The sequence below is a fragment of the Acanthaster planci genome, linkage group LG10 (assembly GCF_054643075.1).
Source record: "Acanthaster planci isolate LZ-2023a linkage group LG10, COTS_SCS, whole genome shotgun sequence".
Classification (NCBI taxonomy): Eukaryota; Metazoa; Echinodermata; class Asteroidea; order Valvatida; family Acanthasteridae; genus Acanthaster; species Acanthaster planci.
Window position 1 is genome coordinate 14576299 of NC_141786.1, and position 21740 is coordinate 14598038.

The 21740-nt window shown below is 39.8% G+C and overlaps 1 protein-coding gene across 1 annotated transcript in view; it reads right to left on the minus strand.

The window, feature by feature from the left end:
- LOC110982060 (uncharacterized) overlaps positions 1-21740 on the minus strand; it is a 64171-nt gene that overhangs the window by 19804 nt on the left and 22627 nt on the right. The window contains exons 7-10 of the mRNA XM_087142647.1: positions 18880-18951; positions 12776-12847; positions 6762-6833; positions 5676-5747 (exon numbers count right to left, since the gene is read on the minus strand). Coding sequence (XP_086998773.1) covers positions 5676-5747; positions 6762-6833; positions 12776-12847; positions 18880-18951 — 288 coding nt within the window. The remainder of the gene's footprint in view (positions 1-5675; positions 5748-6761; positions 6834-12775; positions 12848-18879; positions 18952-21740) is intronic.

The following is a 21740-nucleotide window of genomic DNA, read 5'->3' on the forward strand; positions in this document are numbered from 1 at the left end:
TATTCGGTTAACTCGATTGCCTCTCTTCCCTTGCTCACAAGTTTCTTAGGAGTTATTACAGGAGCCACTGTCAAAATCAGTGGTTGGAGCAACGTGTAACGTTTATTCGAATCGAACCAGCCTCGGTTTCGCCGGCCCAGGCAAACTACTTCCAACTGTCAAAGTCGTTGGTTTGTGGCGCAACCAATTATCCGCAATCCGCATCTCCTCCTTTAGGTGACTGCACCCGAGATCTATGCCAAAAAAAGGGTATCTGGTGGCGTCTGCTGACACACTGTTTGTTCATTCTTTTACCACCTTCCTGGATGGTGAGCTTTGGTCAGACCTCGGAAACTCTGCCCACAAGCCTAACCCACACAGTATTTTCCTACATAGGGTCCTTTCTGACTGATCCTTAGAATAGGACACTTTACCAATGAAAGTCATCTACTGTGGACTTAGGCTATAACTGGTTGCTTAGGTTGCTGAACCATTACCTGAATTTCCCGCGGTCTCGAATCTCACTGCGGTAGCGCACACAAAAGGGGAACGGAATGGCCCTGTCGGGAGCGGACACACACGGTTTTCTCTCCAGACCAGGCCTCGAAGATAGACTCCAGCGCGCGGTTTGACATATCGTGGACGTAGCATAAACTCGCACCAGTCCTGCGCTGCCTTAAACACGAACACTTGTAAGTGGGGAACTACGCAGCTAAATTTTAATGCTACACGGATATCAGTAAACTGGTCTTGCGCATGCTCTGCGCCCATACATAAATAAGAATGTCATCTTTTAACTGAAGTTGTATAAGCCATTTTGTTACAGATGTAAGCAAAGTGTCTACGAAATGTTGCTTTTAAGGGAATCTGATGTATTTTACTCAAAGAGACTGATACAGAGAAAAAGGGAAAGATTCATTTGGAGGAAACTGTGAAGGGAATATATTGTCTTTACCCATGGTAAACGACGTTTGGCTGGAATTGCCATGTTCTCCTAAATCCAGTCTCAAATTGAGCCATAGTCATTTTGAGAAAGATGCACGATGGGTCAAGGGAGACTTTTTTGGAATAACAAATCGGTCACTATTTTCCCTGCTTACGCTCCTAACTGCACTCGCCGGAACCAGAGTCAAATTTATTCAAAATACTGGATGACATCTTCACTCAATGAGTGAATGGATGGATTATAGGGCCTGAGAGTAAAAGGTTATCAGTGAGCTAACCCTATGGGGCCCGCCTATGGGGATTTTACATGGGGCTGTCCTATCACGTTCGATAATTTTTGGAAGAATTATTCCTAACTGAAATCACCCAAGAAACACTCATATCGAAATTCTCCCTTTGTCTTCGTCAAGTAATATTAAGAAAAAGTCACCTGGAGATAAATAACAAAAGAATTTCATTAACGACCTTTCGCTTCCGGCAGTTTCGTTCCTAGGTCTCCTTGTTCATGCACGTTTGTTTTCGCTCCCCCTGCTTACGTGGAAACGAGATTGTACAAGGTTGCAAAAATTTACCTAGCTGCAGGCGACGGACTCTAGTTTCAGTCGAGTTGACCTGATGCAGTTATTGTCAGCAAAGGTTAGATTATACATCAGAATGTTTCGCTAAGCAGGTTATTGCTTTAAGTTTATTTCCTCGTAAATTACAAAATACATATTTTTTTTTGTTTTTACCCAAAGACTACCAGAACGTATAATTCCGTAACTGCTCACCCGCGTACGAGACCACTCAATTGCTCTGTTCTTTGTGTATTTTATATTAGTGATTTCAATTTTGGCAGGATTTTTTTCTTAGGTCAGGTACTATTTCAGTTTCCATACATTGATATACTGGCAAATATTTTACAAAAGGCTTTTTTTTACAAGTAGAGTTTTTAAGAAGTAACTGAATGAAAACTTATTACACATTCAAAAATTCGTGTACGTTATTTTCCAAGGATTCCGGTTGCGCCACCTGGGGTCAACTTTCAGGCTCTATTGAAAGTGATTAGAACAGAAATACAGATAATGATATTTGTTACGAGTAAATTGACTTTGAATGATTTATAACACATAAAATATCTGTGTGGTATTCCGAAAGATGTTACCCCAATGACCTCAATTGTTTGAAGGTCCTACAAATTCTGTATCAGAACCGACTGACCGCTATACATTATTGGTGTCAATATCGTTGACGCACCAGAAAGACAATAATTCTGCACTGTAGAATGACGCAGTCAAGAGCAGAATCTGTTATGTTTTAAACCTCCGGAAAACGCAAAGGATACCTTACACTCTCTAGTTGGTGGGAGGTTGAGAAAAGCGGGTTTATGGACATTATCGGGGATTATGGTCGAGAATGAGTCTTTTGGGACCGAAAAAAGGAAAACTTTCATTCAGGAAAGATACAAATTCCTCATTGACTCATTGGCTTCGACATTGACTTCCTCATTGGAAAACTTTCATTCAGAAAAGATACAAATTCCTCATTGACCATGATGCAAATAATCCAGTTGAGCTGCATGACACTGAGGGAAAATTAAGAGTATGAGTGCAAAGAATATGAAAAGGTTCTTATAAGGGGTATAAGTGTAGAGAAGGATAGAGCAGTTTCAGGACCAGTTTTTCTGAATATGGTGATTTGGTAGAGGAGCCAAAGGATCAAGTGTGCTGATGAATTTGATACAAGTCTGCAGAATGAAATACTGGTGAGGAACGCAGAAATCATTCTTAATGCCATTGAAATAGCTGATTTCAATTAAGAAATTTAAATGAGCAGAATGAAGATATCACTGATTCCAAAATCAGCTTTGCATTGAGCCAGATGAACAGAAATTTACAAGTCTTCTGGGCTTGATGGGCTAACAATTGAGTTTTACCAAGGGTTTTCGCCCTTGCTCAAAAAATGGTTTCCTTTGAAGTTCTGACAGATTGTTTTAAGAAAGAGTATATTTAGAAATCCATGAATACAACGGTTTGTGTCTAAAAACAGTATTTTCGATAGATTGGAAAATATTCTATCAATTTTTTCTAAGGGTGTGGTTCCAAGGTTAATGTCAAAATAAAAGCTGGGCAAATGGAAAATTAGACATGACACTCATTGTGGCTTTGGTTGGACTAATGGTAGTTTGAAGATCATGGGTGTTTACATGGGAAGTAACGTTACGCTGGATGTCACTAAGACTCATAAAATGAACAAGATGGAGTGTATCTTGACTAAAGGGAAGGACCAAGATTTAGATCTTGTTGGAAAATTGGTGGTGTACACCGTTGGTTTTTTTTTGTCGTAACTTCACAAGATTGGCTGATTATACGGTGTATAATATTCACTGCAACTCACAGTCCACTCAATTGTTTCATGTTTGAGTCAACTGTTTTGTGGAAAATCGAGAAAAAGCATTGTCAACGCTTAAATCGAAGCGTAAAATCTACGGATTATAAGCCGCTCGTAGTACAAGCAAATATCGTCCGCGGGATCAGGCTGGGAAACAAGCATGACAGGTTCTCATTCAAAAAGAACAGTTTCAACGGCTAGGAGTAATCAATGAATTTACCTTGGAGTAATGCACCTCCTCGAGAATGTAGCATTGCGGATTCGTGGAAAATTTTAATCCAGGAACACACTAGCATTCGACTCGTGTCCGTGACATTGAAACGAATAAGCCTATATGATAATTCACGTGCGCGCTTTATCGTGCTGATAACGGCATTTTCATGTCAGTTCACACGTTGATGAAAGTATAAACTCCATTCACAGTTGATTCATTAATAAGTGTAAGTGAAAAAGAATTATGTCTTACAACAAGGAAGGATTAACGTGTGGAAATCGTACTTTTTATGGAAAAAAATCACCATGCTCAGAAACAGCCGCCCTATTGCATTATACCATTATTATCTAGGGGTGATTTTGAATTCGCAAAGTGTTCCTGTTAAAAAACCCTTCCTTAAACGAAATTGATCTTGACACTGATCGAATTTATTTTCTACTTTATGTCTAACTCTCAGGTTTATGTAACCTCAGTTCACAGTGCTTTTTGTGAAAGAATGTCGGTGAATTTTCAGCTGCTTTTATGTTTATCCGTTCATTAACCCTGCCTACAGCAATATCCGCTCCATTTTGGAGTGCCGTTTTGCTAATTACTTGATTAAAAGAAATACCGCCAACTATCAAAACCTTCCTTTATATTCTACCTCGGTTCATGCTGAAAAGCCTGCTTTAGTCGCTGTATACACAGGGGCTTCCCCTTAGCCATGAAAAAAAAAATAATCTGGCCGGTCCCCGAGAAAGGCCCGTTGAACTGTGTACAAACATCTTCCAGATGTGAGTCCCAAGTAATTTATCAATGGAAATGCCCTCCAAGGACCCTTTCAATGGGGTGGGGCCTCTTTGATGTTTGTGGCTTGGGCTGACTATAGAGACACATGTCTAGACATGAATTAACCAAATCAGCTCTGCTCATAGCCAGTCAGACCTCCGTTGCACTTAACTCCACCCACCCCCAGCACCTAAAAAAAATTCAATGCCATTTCTTTGTTTGGGAGTGTGGAGGACATCCATGTAGCAACTTTGAACCATGTACAACAGCTTTTGGGTCCAAACAAATACAATTCACACAGTTGTAATACCACTCTCCAAAATGGAGCGTCTAACTGGCACCAAGAAAATCAGAGGATGCAATGCCGTGTAGGGTTAAAGGTGACTCCCACAACGTCTGCAAACACTCCATTTGAGAAAATCGGCATATGTTAAAGGATGTGATGTGCGATGAGTGAAATTACTCTATCACGATAGTCGGTCGGCCATCGTAAAACAAGACAAATTTTTTTTTGTTTTCTCCAAAACTAAAGTATTCTGGGTGGAACTATTGTACAGACGGATTAAGACTGTTATGTACTTTCTTTCAAGTAAGATATTTCAGGAATATACGGTAGTCCGATTTTCGGGATTTTTTCAATGGTGTACACCACCTATTAAGGTACTTTCAGCTACTATGGCAGCGTCATACCATGTACCGATGCCTAAATTAATCGAATCAGTGATTTGCTGTACTCTACCTTTTCGTTTGATCTAGGAAACAGGATAAAATCAAGACGGCCCTAATTAAAAATTATCTTGTTAATTATTGGATTAGACAAGCAGATGGTACTGACCGTTCAAAATGGTTGGTCCTCGACAAGGCGGATACAAGTCCATTGCATATCACATACTTCTACTGTAACCTACGTAATGCCTTCAAAATGTCTAAGGTCAATATGAAACCCGACTTTCTCCTCTTTTGGAAGTAACTGATGGACCGCTGCGGAAAAAAACCTGTGAAGCCTGTACTGGCTGCCGTAATGAAAGTTAAGTCATGACCTCAGCTAGCTGGTTACTTAGAAGTAAAAGATGTGATTAGAGCTCAAGGCTTAATTACCTTTAAAAAATTATGAAGAGGTGTAAATTAAGCCCATCAATGCGGGTCAAATTGTTAAAATCGTTTAGGATAATTACCTTTCCCGTGTTAAGAAAAAATGCAAGAATTTACCGACGTTACGGTGGCAAGCCCTAAAATTCCGACGCCTGAGCATTTTCCACAATACCACTATCGCATGACCACCATGCCACAATCAGAATTTCCCACCCTTTAGATGGAATGGACTAACTAAGGCTATAAAGTGCAAACAGGTAATGCAGTGTTACTGTCTATGTCAAAATTGGGAATTACAGAAACTTACAGTAACGGGAGACTGTCAAATCCATTGAAGGCTTTAGATTCAATCGAGTGGAAGCGGGCCCTATTAATCAAGCTGCCAAATAAAAACGGAAGAAAGCAAAATATTTTTCAATAAGTATGTATCTGAGTTAAACGTAGGAAAACAATGTTATCACTTCAGATCCCCCAAACAGTCTGTGTCCCTTCAAAAGTACAAGCAAGGGCACCCATGGACTGCAGAACTGCCATTGGCTTCCAAGACCAGATACTGCAGGAGGCCCTTCGGTTACAGTTGTGTCATTAGACAACAAGAGAGGAGTTACACTTTAAGCTTGATTTTAATATTATCAAAATGCATGAAAGAACGTTAATGCTAAGTCCTGAAAGCCTCTTATTTCCCGCAGCTGGTATGCATGTAATGACGAGGTACAGTTTTGAATCTAGAAGTTGAAACATCGACAGGCCTGAAACAGACCGTGAAACATATTAAAGACATACTCTTCGGAATTCAGTCTTGGAAATGATCAGAAATGACATGTTTTAAAACTAAAACTGTGCATTTCCTAAGCAGAGGCATGGTGCCACGTATTGAAACTATCATTTTGAACAGTCCTTTCCTTGTAACCAAGCATCACCTCAGCAAGGACACGAAACAATACAGGATCCCAGTGTACAGTTCTACGTGTACGTGCATTGTTAAAATTTATTGCTCATTCTATGTTCAGGAAATTTGATACTATTAAGTGTTTGATCTGATTTAGCAGAAATTATTTGTTGTTCAGAAATAAGTGTTGAATTTAACTATTATTAAAACTATTAATAAATAAAAAGTGCAACTTTTGTAGAACTATGAGTTTTGTTGTGTTGGTTGAGTTTCCGTATGGCTTAGGCGACGTGAAATCAGTTTACCTTTAAACTTTTTGAGCATAAAGCCGCACAATATCAAGGGAACGCAGAAACTGCATCAAATGGTTGAAGAAATTTATACACTTGGCTTGTAAAAAACAATCCTCAACATGATTGTATTTTTAAAACGGGAATGATTCCACTGTAGTAGAATTTGTACGAACGAATCAACAAAATGTAATTAAAAAAATAGCAAACTTACAGATCTTCCAAATTGGTGAGTCCACTGAAAGCATTTGACGCAATAGAATGGAAGCTAACGTTCACAATCGTACTGTAAAATAGAGGAAGGGTTTACACAATGAGCTGCAGTATGTTTATGTACTTTAAAGTGAAACAGTAGAACCACTGCAAGAATACTGCTTAATGTCACTGATGGCTGGTGGTATCGCCTACTTAAACCATGGATAGCTCCGTGCTTAAACAAACGTCCTTAAGACACAAAAAGACCCTCAGTATGGGCTTAGAAGTTTTGTTGAAGTTGGAACTGGTACTTTAATGTGCTAAATACAATAACGTGTCGTGATTGAACTACGTATTACATTGGTACTCGATGTCAGGTACGTGTTGACATCGTTTTTCTCACCTAGAGCCAAATGATAGGGATTTTCCATTATCCGCGATGATACTATCTGTGGTATACCAACCTTGAATATGTTTCAAATTCAAAAGTTATCTATGATTCGATGGGCAAAATTGATTTTTCAAAACCTATTTAGAAATTTGACGGGCAAAGTTGATGTACGCATACATGTGCAGTCTTTAACATCATCTAAGGTGTTATTTCCTCTTCTGTTGATGTCTTAGAGAAGCACAATTTATTGGAAATAATCGATGTTGTTTGCAAGGATAGATTTGCGCCAGGAGATGATAATTGATTTTGGTTTTTTTGTTGTTTGGCTAAAGCCGAACAGTTCAACCACTGTTAATTCCAATTTAATTTTATGAGTATCTAAATTGTATGATAAAAACACCCCTCTTACTCCGACTAACCACTCCAATAGAAAGTCCCAAACTCGGGCTAAATGGATTACCCCTGCCTCATTGGAATCTATTGATTATAAGAATGGAAAATTATCACAAATTTCTTCGTTCTTCAAACCAGTTAAATAGTGAAAGTTACATCCTTTACACACCTTTACTTACAAATCATATTGAAATCTGCTAAACAAAAGTACTTTACTGATCAACTTCAAAAAGAAAAGGGCAACACCATAAATACCTTGAAATCATTAACCCTGTTTTGAAAGGAAAAACTACAGTTTTTCAAACCTTGAAACATAATGTTAACAACCAGTGTATAAAACATCAGGCTCTTATTGTAGAAGGTTTAATAATTACTTTGTCAGCATTAGGGATCCCTGTATCATAAATGATCACAGACCAATTTCGTTTTTAAGTTCATTTTCAAAAATCCTTGAACACAACTTTACCTCTAAATTTTTGCAAAAACAAGCAATTTGGTCCGATTCTGTACATCTCGTCCCGTTTCTTTTCTTTCTATTTCTTTTTTACCACTTTTCCTCCATAGACATAACATGGGGTCGTTCTACACACGACTTTTGCCTCTTCCTTGTTGCCGACGCCCTTCAAACCTGGCACGTAGTTGGACTACCATCTGAAGATGAATGCCACATAAAGTCAACCGCGACCTCCCGCAGCTTCCATTTTGCACCAAGTGATCGGGTAATCTTTGGTCTTAATCACTTCTCCTTTTATGTAAGTAAGATCGCTTGACCCTTACTTTCGGTCTAAACTGGCCCAAACCGGAAGTGTTTTATCATTTCAAATCGAAAATAGAATTGAGCCTACTATTAACGGTGTTAGAATGTGTCCTAATCACTTGGCTATGGCTGGAAGTTACGCACAAGTCTATGATAGCGGCCGCGGTCAGTTCTCATAGGGGTGTGTGAAATTTCGGCCGTAGACAAGTGATTCAAACGCAACCTTAGTCTCTGAAAAATGGTGTTCCTCAAAACATGTACCGTGACGTCTGCAACACTCAAACACCCTCTGGCAACAGGTTGAAAAAATTCAAAAATGTATTTTGAAAGGATGTCTGTGGAGAACTTTGCCGTATTCGCTTGAAAAGTAATAGATAGATGCGATGACCTTAATGGCTGCAACCGTTGTGCAAAAAATTATGAAAAGATCTTTGATTCATTAAAAGTCACTAAACAGAATCAGTCAAAACAGGTACGGTCTGAAGTTGCCCATGGAAAGCTAAAGTCTGCATCCATTGTCTAAAGTGTTTGGCTCGTTGCATTGTTAATACACGCTGCGCGCAGCTAATGAAAACAAAAAAAACAGGCCTTCAGCTTAAAATGCCTACAACTCAACCCGTAGGGGTAAGAGCCATAGGCATTGTACACATAAAGCTAATAATGGAGCCACACTGTTTCGGGGCCTGGCATCATTCCAACCGCGTGGCAGGGAAAGCCTGTGAGTGAGTGGAATCAGCGTACGGTCTAACTGCTGTAGCGCTATAGCAAGAAGGACAGCTTGTCTGCTATCAGAATAGTGGAAAAGCAGATTATATATTTTTGTAACATGCAATTTCTTCTACTTTTCTACCACCTAAAAAGCAGAACGAACATTGTTTGGTTCTCCCTTTTTTCTTTTTTTCTGCCTTTCTGCTTCGAGAAAGCAGATTTACTTTTTTAAACTTTTTTTTCGTTCGCTGGCGGCCGAAAAGTGGCCATCTGCTTTTCTCCTTTCGAATAGGCAGAAATGAGGATCGGATGTTTTGACAACAACTGTAAATTCAATTTTTCTGCCTGATACCGCATAAGCAGATTTTATGTAGGCAGCCGAAAAGTGGCCATCTGCTTTTCTGCCCTCAATGGGCCGTAAACAGGCTCGTGAACCTCAGGTTATGACCATTTCCTTTCTAGGGGATTGAACACGTATAAACTAATAATTACAGTCCAGCCCATCTTTTGCAATGAAGGATTTACATATTTTCCATGGCCCAAACAAGCTTGTGTGTCTATTGGATGATGGCAGTAAAACTGCTCTGGTATTTTCTTTGAGATGCTGTTTCCTAGGCCTGACAGGGACACTGATACTGCCATATGGGATTGGTCCCCTGAATGGAGACTAATTGGTGTCTACCGGTACGTCTTCACTCCCCCAGAACAAAAGTGGTCGTAACCTACAGGTTCATGACCCCATTCACGGCCCATTGAGGACTGAAAAGCAGATGGCCACTTTTCGGCCACCTATGTAAAATCTGCTTCTCCGGTATCACAAAAGCTGAAAAGTTGAATTCGCGGTTGTTGTCAAAACGTTCAATCCACTTTCCTGCTTGTTTGACAGGTAAAAAGCAAATGACCACTTTTCGTCCTCCATAGGCAGAGGTCCACAGACTGGAATTCGATTCGGGCCTGTTGCGTGCTGGTAAAAAACCGCATCCTCTGAAGCGCATATCCGATAGGGCTACGCATGTACTGTGTTTGTCTTAAATTTTGAACAGCGGACTTAACCACACCTGTTTATTCCCGCCCATTATAACTTCTGTTTTAAATCACAGGAAGACAAAAGAGCACTGTTTAATTGCAGACGTCAGGATAACGTCATTTTTGTTAAATTTTTGGTTAAATTTTGAATATTTCATTTTCTTTTATTGACTCTGTACACAGTTTTCAAGAGGCCCTGTGGTCAATTCGCCATCCCACACCAAAGAAGGACCCTAAGGAATATCTAGTCTACAAATGATGATGTCATAACGACGTCCTTAGGTATCACACTGCAATCAATTGAAGACGGTTGAATTTGAATTTTTAAAAATCCTTATAAAGTCAAGTGTGGCTTCCTGCAACTTGGTGTTTACGGTAAAGTGGTAGTAAAATTGAGTGTTTCATTTCATGTCGAGTCCGTAAGTCACTTGACCTTTACTTCTGGTCGAAACCGAAAGTGGCTTATAATTCACAGCTGAGAATTAAAGAGATATAAGAGGAAAGTTGTCGGATTACAAGTATGCCCAAGAGTCAAGATATCAAGAAATATTTGATAAAAATCTTTTCGTTCAAATGCAAATCACGTGACACGAATTTAAAGGTGCAGTTTTGTGCCTTTTTTTAGTAACAGAATCAAGTACTTATCCCTCTGAATCGCCTCATATCAGGTGCATATTTAATCCATACGTCCAACAGGGTGCAAGGAAACAATCGGCAATGAAACGTTATCGGGGTCACAACACATGAGATTTCTGTATTCCTTCTAACTCTTTGGTATATCTTTGAGCAAGGAGTATGAAATCGAAATGTTTTTTGTATATTAAAATGAACAAATTCTTTCTTTAAAAACAAGAAAATGCGTAAAAGCCAGTTTTTTTCTGTAAGTGAGAGAGACGAAACTTCCAGTTTTACTTTGTCTATCAAAAAGGATGTAAACTTTAAACACAGTTTTACTCCTGAGTATCTTAGGCAATAAAAAAGTCAAATGTAATTGAAAGAATAGCAAAGGTTTCTCATAAAACATGATGTAATGATGACGTCATCACCTGATTTATTATGGAATTTTAAATATTCAATCTCTCAATATATTTAATACACGTTTTCAACAGTAACACGTTAGGACTTTTATCGATCTGAATGAATATTAGGTCCACACTCTTGATCCACCAGCAAGATAGTGTCCAAGAACGGAATCGCCATCATTACATCACAGGTGTCACGTGACATGACATTTAAGGTTCAAAGTTCGAAGGCCTTTATCCCCTGAAGTACATGTCCAATTTGGCTGCAACTTTGCAGATACCTAGAGAGGAAAGTGTTGCAGACGAAAATGGACCTCATGTAGTGATACCCTCATCAGGTGACAAGTTACGTGACATTAAAGATCCATTCTACGGCATTCTTTCCTCGGAATCATTCAAATGCGGAAAAGCCTCATAAAGCCTCGAACAGACATAAGAGTTCTCGTTTCTTCTGCTTTTTCAAGTTTCTCTGACCGAGAGCCTATTCGCTTTGTACACCTTTTTTCTATGTAGCACTTTGGTTAATTTGCAATCTTGCATTTTCAACAAAGTGTAACCAATGAAAGACCCAAGTAAAGAATTTAGTTAAATTTATTTGAAAGAAATTAAAATTGTCACTTCGTTGTAAATATGTCAATAAATTTTCAAGGTGAAACTCAGAATACAGTGGCCATCATATAATATTTGATGGTTTTCATCACGCCACCATAATTCAATCAATTAAAATCAACGCACTCGTCCAAAGTTCAGAGGCAACACTCCGTGGCTGTTGTTTAACTAACTACCTAAATACGTCCGTAAGTCGTTAGAAAAGGTGAAGGAAAATCGTTCAATGAGCCAATGTGAAAAATTGTAATAATGGTAACGGGATTTGTTCCCCCCCCCCAACTAGATGCCACTCAAAGATAATACTCCTACTTAGTCATATATATACAGCCTCTTTAGACCACCGGGCATGTGGGCGCTATGGACCATAAATGTCTTCCTTTAAATCTGACACAGTTGCTGCACAAAGCAACCTGCCGTGGATAACATGGGGATTCCCACCTACCGAAATAGATTTTTTTTAATAATGAATAGGTTTCCTTATACTTTGAAAGTAAAGAGAAAGATAAAAATGGTTACGAAAAAAGTTCTAAATGTGTTTAGTTTTAGCTACAAGAGTGTAAACTAGTAAAATTGTGCAAGTTGTTCAGTGTCTTTCATCTACCTAAAAGCAGCGAACTCTAGTCTGGTAAAAATCAGCAAGGAGACTACTAGGATAGTACTGCAGTTCCATTTGTTAAAATCCTCTTTCACAATGCTTCGCCATCCGTAAATATTGATTGCGTTCCTCATTAAAAATTTTATTTATTTTTGTTCCTATTCACGGCAGGCTTGGAATCTCGGACGCACTACTAAAGGCCCTACCGGAATAGCCACTAGCAAGAGTCTTTGTTTCATAACGTGGGTTGCCGCTTGCGCTGGTCTTTCATGTTGCGAGTATACCCGATGCCATTGGCGTTGTGAGTCACGACTAGTTTATTTTGACTTATTCAGCAACTTATTTCACTTTTTTGTTGGGGAGTTTAGCAAGGCTGCATGGTTGAAGATGTAGCGTTGTGGTGCATGCCCGGTGAAACTAGCAGTTAGGTCGGCATTTTGTATACTTTGCGTAAATTAAATAGAGTTTGGAAATATATATAGAGCATGCAATGTTATCTATGACAACAAATCGCGCGTCACGGAAAACTTACAGCCATTGGAGACTGCTGAGTCCTTTGAAGGCTCTAGACTCTACGGAATAGATGCGGGAGTCACTGATGTTGCTGCCAAATAAAAAAGGCAAAATGCAAAGTACATTTTAAGAAGCATATACTTACAAGTGAGGACAAATTATTACTTCAGATCCCTACGAATATCCATGTCACTTCTCAACTTAGGATCAAGGGCGTCCCTGGATCACAAACTGCCCGAGTGTCAGAAAATTTCCCAAGCGTAAAAGATGACCAACAAAAATGATCAGGAACCAGATGAAGCGGGAAATTGGGAAAAGCTTCAAAAGGCAACAGGAACAAATTACACATTGTGGTTGATGTGAATAATTAGCAAACAACCACAGTACAATACAACCAAACATGCAGATTCGCCAACGGCAACCTGTGTACCTTTAACGTTTCAAAATGGAACACCTTCCCACGGTCATGAAAGCCGTTATTCCAGCAAAATTAGGTTATACTAGGACAACGCCCAATGCCACTTCACGTGAACATCTCAGAATGACACCTTACATCAGCTCTACGCCGACAGTTTCCAATCGGCAACAACGCGTCAGGACCCCATGGAACAAGTGGCTAGTGAACACGGGGGAGTGTACGGGTCTTCACTGTGTAATACAAACCCTAAACATTGAATTCCCCAAGGCTGTTTAACTAGCTAAGGGGAGTGTCAGTTTTCACAGTAATTTTTTAAAGTGAGACAATACTGTTCCTGTCCAGCTGGTGGCAGACATATTGTGATCTTGGGCAAGTCACTTTACTCATCTCCCCACCCAGGAGTAAATGGGTACCTGTGTTGGCAGATACGGTTATGCTTAGCCGTTGCAGCATTGGGCAAGTATACCCCTAAGGGAGCTGAGATGGTTTCAGGAATATTCTAATGATGCGAGTCCAATGTGCAGGTATAATGGTAATACCGCGCCTCAGAATAGCTTACTGGATAGATGGCGCTTTACAGAAACCCATGTCAGATACAACGCAAGACACAGAATAATATTGTTACAAACTGAATATTATTTAACACAGTGCCATACTCTGCCCAGACGACACTATGGGTACACAATCACAGGGGTTATAGACGGAGATACACCAACTTAGATAATGTGTGTACTTAAAAGAAAGGATTAAGGGCGCAGTTTATTGCGCCCTCTAGTGCGGAAGTGTTGTTGTCTATACAGTTTGCAAAAACCTACGTCAAATATAACACAAGACATTTTTTTATTGTTACAAACTGAATATTATTTAAAACAGTGCCACGTAATGAGATGTATTAGAATCCAACATGTGTACTATGCACTACTTCAGAATATCTGCAGAAAACTCTGTGGGATCTTACTGTGAACATAATGATCATAGACTGGGTTTTCCAACGACCCACTTTCAATACCGTATCAGGTCTATAAGCACGCATAGCACTGGTAGCACCTGTGGGACGGACGGACTTGGCAGAATAAACGCTTCGTGAGAGACCTGCCAAAACTATTGCCTCCTCTAGTATTTGAGCAACTGTGATGGCTGAAATGGCTTTGTAAGGTTTAAGTTGAGTGAGAAATACTGGGCTGCTCTGCATAGGACGAATAATTAAACCAGTTCTATCAACGAGAGCAGTCTTTCAAAGCCTGATCTGGTTGACTACAACATGTAAAGTTAAAGAAACCGAACCATCAACATTAAAATGAACATGTCATAGGCCTACATGAAAGTGAGTGCAGCCTGAGCAGTTTTTGATTGTGAACGAGCTTTGTCCGAGGAGTCCGCTATGAAGCACAAGAAGTCTGCAAGAACATTCTGTATACATTGGTGGAAATGCCATGTTTGTTGACAACAAAAGTTTGACAATTTAGACACTACCCTATTATAACTATATAAAGTTGATTGGAATTGGACCATAGCTCGCTTACTCTACTGTTCATCACTCAGTCTTATTCTTCAGATATCCTCCAAGCGTAAAGTTTCCACTTGCGATTGCGAAGCGGGTCTGTCTGTAGCATCCCTATTGCGATGCAAGTTCGTGGTTTTTGTGGGATACGGAATGGAGGTTGCACCGCCTTTTGTCTGAGACGCTGATGTCATGGCTGGGCCGGAAACCATGGGGCAATCACTGTGGCTTTGGCCTTTCGTTGGCTGATCACCCGGAGTACCAGTAGTAGAAGGCGGAATGGTGGATTCACAAAGTTGTATTTCCTCGTATCGAGTTGTGCAAGCGCGTCTATTCCTGATAACGTGGGGTCCTGAAAACGACTGTTGTACACGGGCATCTGAGTTGTCATTAGCGATGCAAACCTGTCGCATGTGTACATGTGGGACCCATATTCTGTCCAGTGCACCAAATAGGTTTGGGTGTGGGCGCCATTCGAAGTTGTCGGCCAGGCGGCTTAAAACGTCTGCCCGAGTATTGAGTTTTCCTGGTAAATGTCTTCAAAGTAGGACGACCTCGCTCTGCAGGCACTCCGCCCAAACTGCTTGGGCAATTCTGGTTAGTTTTACACTTGCACCACCCAAGTGATTTAGGTAACAGACCATGGTTATGCTATCCAACAACAATTGTATCGTCTTACCTATTAGGGCTTGCTTAAGTGACTGAACGGCCATTAATTAACACTGTCATCATTTCGCGGTAACTTAAGCTCTCGAATGCAGCCCGTTTTGTCCAGAGTCCGTGTACCTTGAAGTCTCCAAGATGAGTTCCGTAGCCAAATCGGCTGATGTCTCAGTTGTTTATTGACCCTCGATTTTGTTTGGCAAGATTGTGGAACCGTTCCATGATTCAAGTGCTGTTATCCACCACGTCGAGTCAGTAACTGCATCCAAAGACCACACTAAAATTTGATCCTCCCACGGTAAGCTGGATCGTAACAGTCTTTACACTGCCTTCAGCTTCATACACTGACCAGCCAAGCGTGCCTGAATACATGCCTTAGCAGTACCTTTCTGTATAGCTCTGGTGACATCTGTGATCACTTTTCTTATTTTACGTTGAGGAACCCTCAGTGTTGACATTCCATTAATGCCGGAACTGTCAATAACAAAACCCAAGTATTCTATTTCCTTTTCAGGTGTAAAAGACAATTTTTAAGAGTTGAAAGTTGAAAGGGTCAAAGTAACATCAGTCTCAAGTCTATCCTCTGAACTACATATGAGGATATCATCCATAAAGGCCATCAGTCGAATACCTTGTTATCTTATAGGTACTTAATAGTAGACCTCAACGTTTTACAGAAATAGTAGGACTAAGGTTTAAGTCATAGGCCTATGGTAATACATTCAAAGTGTAATATTTGCCACACCAACTAAAGACGAGATATTAACGGAAGTCATGATGAACAGAAATGTGTTGGAACCCTTCAGTAAGAAGGTAAAAGTATAACATCTTCATATCCAAACTTGGGTGGAATACAACATGTATCAACCCTGCAAAGATCCGTAATAAATCGAAGTTTTTCATTCTTCTTTGGAACCGTATCAATTGCATTTACACAATAAGGTACCTCAGATACTTACGAAATTGCATTGGTAACATCTAACCTTTCGAGTTCATTACTAAGAAATGCCCTCCTTTTGGGTGACAGGCAGTTGTACTTTTTCTCTATGCGTTTGGGCCTATAGCCCACTCGGGACTAGGAGCCGGTGCACTTCCATCTTGAGGGTGAACGTGTTGAATGTAAACATGGTTCTCGAGCGTCAACGTCCGGCATAGATCTCTCCTGAGATTCAGTTCGTCGCTCCAATGCGACAATTCTCCTATTCAAATCAGTGATGGAGTCTATTGTCCGGTCTTGACTCTGAATCAAGCGTTCGATAGAGTTTTGAAAATCCGAAAATTTGGCTGAAAACTCTTACTCCATTGCAAGGCAATCCGCTAGCGTCGTCGCAATGAACAGATGATTAATGGCGCAGTTTGCTGCGCCCTCTAATGTCAAAGTGTTGTTGTACAGTCTAACAAAATAATATTTGTTATTATTTTTTATTTTATCGTTGGTGTCAGCCAAATTTACTTGTCGGCTCAATGGAATTTCATGAGGAATTCAGATGTCCATGTACCTTTTTTACTAAGGCACTGATGAAGGGCAAGTACGAAAACATGGCCTGCCTGAATTATGCCTGAATCATGTCAATTACAAACACACTTCTCAAGCTCTTCCCAGAAAATGGAGCACTTCCTTCAACCACACAACAACCGAACAAATACAGATTCTATCCAGCAATGTCCAGCTGCTCTCCTGTGCGTATACAATTCATTTGTTTTGCCTCCTCACCGGATAATTTGTCCTTTGTACTACGAATAACGCATGACTGTGTTTATTGCCTTGCATTTTAAAGAGCAACTCTAAGGAAAACAAGTGATCATGATGGAGTGACCCAGAAGCCTCGGCAATATCAGGTTCAGCAAAACCCAGTCAGACACAGATTTATCCGGCCAATGCGTGAATCGGGTATCCAAAGCTTTGTGAACTGGATGACACATAACGATTGAGCAGCCGTTTACTCCCAGCCTGGGGTCGATGGTACGTGTGAACAGTTTTATTTGGAACCGAACTCTGCAATTGACTTACACTTCCCCTGAAATGTTTGAAGATACGTGCGACAAGGCTTGATAACGACTAGGGTGGAAACATAACACACCGTCGAAGGGCATTTAACAACTCCGTTAATTGGCTAGCACTGCCGAACAAGTGCAGAGATTGTGAGTTCTATCATAACAATATACTCATACGAGGGAGTTCTGAAGAAGAACGCACCAGAAGTCTCCAATTTACAGCAACAACCATTTAGTAGGCCTCTGTGGAATTCATTCTAAGCCACGAATAACGTGTTCTCGTTTCGTGTCAACTCCGAAACAATGCAATCTATGGTGGGCGGTTTTTGGTGGTGTGCATGCGCAATCATTCATGGTAACTAAGGCGCGTGAGGTATGCTCAAACTGGTTTTCTGGCAGTTCGTCTCCTGTGAACATAGCGCCCTCTACTGATTTTGCTATTCTGTTGTGCTCACCAGTGCACGTTGCCTGCACGACGCACTAGCCAAAACAGTAAAACAAGTCTTTGGGTGCCAATCCAGCGTTCGAGAACTTCGTTAAAAAGTGAAGTATTCGATTTTGTTCTTGAATACAATGGTCGAGTATCGAGTACCGATATTCGAGTTCAGGTCGAGTACTCGTGTACTCAAGACAACACTGGAATATAGTCCAGTCTTTGGTTTAGCTGTGAAATAAACATGATGAGTCTTCACGACGGTGAAATATAATTATGTAATTATGTAAAGGCCTTACGTGCTGAATTGATTATAAGGTCGAGAAGGAGAAATTCACCTCCTTCCCTCGATGCCTTAGTTTGCCTCTGTCAGTGGTTTCTGCGGGTTAAATCCTGCACGCTGGGTCTAATTTACATATCTTCGATTTCCTCAAAAGGTGATCCATACCGTATTACTGGGGACATTAGTGCAAATTGAGCCTCTCTTCCTCGGCCCCATATAATTCCAATCATATAGCAGGTATTGGAAATTTTATCCCCTTGTTATAAAGACCACATTCTAATGTCACCCTGGTTGGTCTCGGCTTCCTTCTCAACTTTTGTTTTGGAGAAATAAAATCATTTCTTTCCAAAATTAATACTCTGAAAGGAACAGTGCATGTTGGCTTGTACATATTCTAAATAAAATGACACCTGAAATAATCATAACAAGAACTAAACATAAATTGACTAAGAGCAAAATAAACACGCAAGGACTGCTCAAATTTGAAGAAAAATCATTAGAACTTCAGTCTAATATCCTAATAGTTGATTCACTTTTTCGAGGAGTTTGTTGTTTGAATTCAATTTTACCATACCTGTACTTGCCAGAATTATGATGCATTACAGGGGACTAAAAGTTCCCGTTTTTGTCTTCATAAGAACTGTTATCTGATATCGCACAAAGTGCTGTGTGAAATTATTTGTACAACTTTTTTTTCAAAGGAAAGTGCTGAAACCTAAGGAAAAAAGTTGGTCGTGGAGGCAGATCCGTCTCGTGCTTTGCATTTTCTCTAGTCCATGCATATTATTAAAATTAAAGAGCACTTCGTAGTTTACATCAAACAAACTTACATCAGTCTGAGACTGCTGAGCCCGTTGAAGGCGTCAGATCCAATAGAATGGATGTTGGAGTCACGGATGTTACTACAAGATAAAAAAATACAAAATACACTGTATGAAGCATGTACTGGTATTTATAAGTGAGAAAGGATACTAGTCACGTGCATGTTCACAAACCTCTCGGTATGTTCACATAATTTAGGCGCAAGGAAGGCACAGTTCTAGAGCCATCTTTTTTTGGGGGGGGGGGTGCTAAACCATTTCCATGTCATATTACCTTTTAACCATCGTTATTGCGAATCCAATAGTTACCAGCCTTTTCTATTTATTCTTTGTTTTTGCATTTTGGGGTGGGCCAGGAAATAAACTGCACCTGTCGCAAGGGACTACAAAACTGCATCTAGCGTCAGAAAAAAAATCCCAACTGTAAAATATGTCCGCCTAAGAATATTCAGAGATCAGAAAAGTCATCGCAGTTGTTTCAGAAGAAAGAAACCAAACTAGATTACTCACTGAGACTGATATAAATACGGGGAAAAATTTAAGTAGGTGATAATGTAATCCTTTAACTCTTGAGAATTTAAATCTTTTCTCAGGTACGAAACCCAACTAGCAGACACATTTTTGAAAGGGGAAAATTTGGCAAATAAACTGGGGACTAATTGGGCAGCTTTACTGGTACTCAAGTGCGCAATTTAGGCTTTGCACGGGGCCATATTTGCCCACCTGTTCCCCATGTGTTAAATGCACTATGGCATTTCATATAGGGGCCCAGGTGGGCAATAACAGCGCCATATGGGTAAAACTGGGATATACATGAGAATGAACATTGACTCAAAGTTAAATGTACATTTTCACCATCGGCTTCATTTTATTGTCAAAATCACACAATTTCAAACATGACGTCAAATTAGAGTGTAAATATGGCAAGAACCTGTCTACCTGTACCATTTCACATCTTACATATACACAAACAGCGATGATAATTCTGTGGCAGTGATAAAACAAAGTGTATCATGCAGGAAGCGCAAAGTAACTTATAAATGCTCTACCGTAGCTGACAGCCTGGGTGGCTACATACGGCATGTTTATTAGTAAGATATTTTTGAAAGCTCTCACCTAAGATTACAGGTACAATTGAAATGCCCAGATGACAAAAAGTATCGTTTAAACACAACTAAAATGGTTAAATGATGTTAAGAAATCTCCCTGTGAGATCATTCCCAGAAACAGACATAACGAAGGGATTCCTCCAAGAAAGTGTGCACTGCAATGACACGTCCAGATGCGCAAAACTCAGTTTTGGAACCCTGAATACGGCACATACGTTTTTGTTACACTATATGGGAATTATCCGCCAAAGTGCTATTAACGTTATGTTTGAGAGTGCTTTAATTTAAGACGGGCTATTATACAAGCAGGCAAGTTTAAATTCCCTGGACTCATTGACAATGATCAATTCACTGGATTAATCTAAAAACTGTTTTTCAGTTGAAACTCACCTTAGTTGGAATCATTTTCACTGTTCCACTGGGCTTATATATATTTTTTACTGTATGATTAATTTATTTAACAGTTTTTGGACAGTACCCATTCATCCGAGACCACTGCCAGAACTATTTAGATTGTCAAATAGCGAAGGTTTACTATCATTATCATCCAGCGCTACAGGAAATGTTTGGGATTTTGGCTTACGAATTTCTGGTTGCTCTGTCTGTTATGAAAGGAAGCCGTGAAGATGATCAAGATGTACCATGAGAAAGATGCTTTTGCCCAAACATGTAACTTATTTGATTTATTTGTCTGTTTCTATTTCTATGCATGCACATTCATTAATACGAACGTTAGTATACCTCTCCTTTCAATCAAGTTGTGAGAGTCACGAGAGAAAGCCGGTCTACTAAACAAAAAAAACTTTTTTATTTTGCTTGTAGACATGGACATCGGTTGGTATTATTTCGCCGAACAGAACAGAACAGAACAGGTCAAATATGACCCAGAAAGGGTAAAATATTACCCAGAAAGGGGACCATATTTTGATCCGGGAAAGGGTTACGCCGAATGGGACCCAATTCTGGGTCAATCTGACCCGGGAGTTTATAGAATGTACTGACCTAGGCCTATGATTGCTTTGTTTCTGAGTACTTCGGCAGAGTGGGTTGGCTTAACATCTGTTTTCGTCAAAATGTGACGGCAGTGTGAAGTTAATTTTGGCGTGGAAATTAAGCCTAAGAAGGTCAATGTCTGACATCAGCTTATGATCCATGTTCTGACATCGGTCTGAGTGTGACTCATGTAAACATAAAATGTGTGCAGTATTGCTTTATATTTCATCACAGTAATCTACTTTAAACAAATACCTTTAAACCAACATGTTTACTACGCGTACATGGTTTTACTTTTTGCTTTTGTGAAATGAAGTACAATACTGTACATTTCACAGTGATCTTTTACAATGTAAACTTTGACGTCAATACACAGATTGGGAATTAGTCCGTTGGTCAGGAGTTTTATTCTATTTCGTTTTTACCCAAGTGTTTGACGTTATTTTGAAAGCGCCATCCATTGCTTAAAGACATTACATTCACTTATTGATTGAATCAGAGAGGCCAACCAAGAAATTTACTGCATTAAACCATTGTCAACATTTTATCGTAAAAGATGTATAATGGTGCATGGATGTGGGTTGTAATCAAAGAAGACATGATGAGAAAAATGTTATAAGTCAGCAAACGGTTGGTAGCCGAAAAAACGTGATCATAAAAGTTTTTTTTTCTGTTTAAGGAATGTCGACATAAAGATAGCTATATGTACGTGTGAGAAAAAGGAAACATTGACATGAGATCGGATACACGTTTCGGGACAAATTTAAC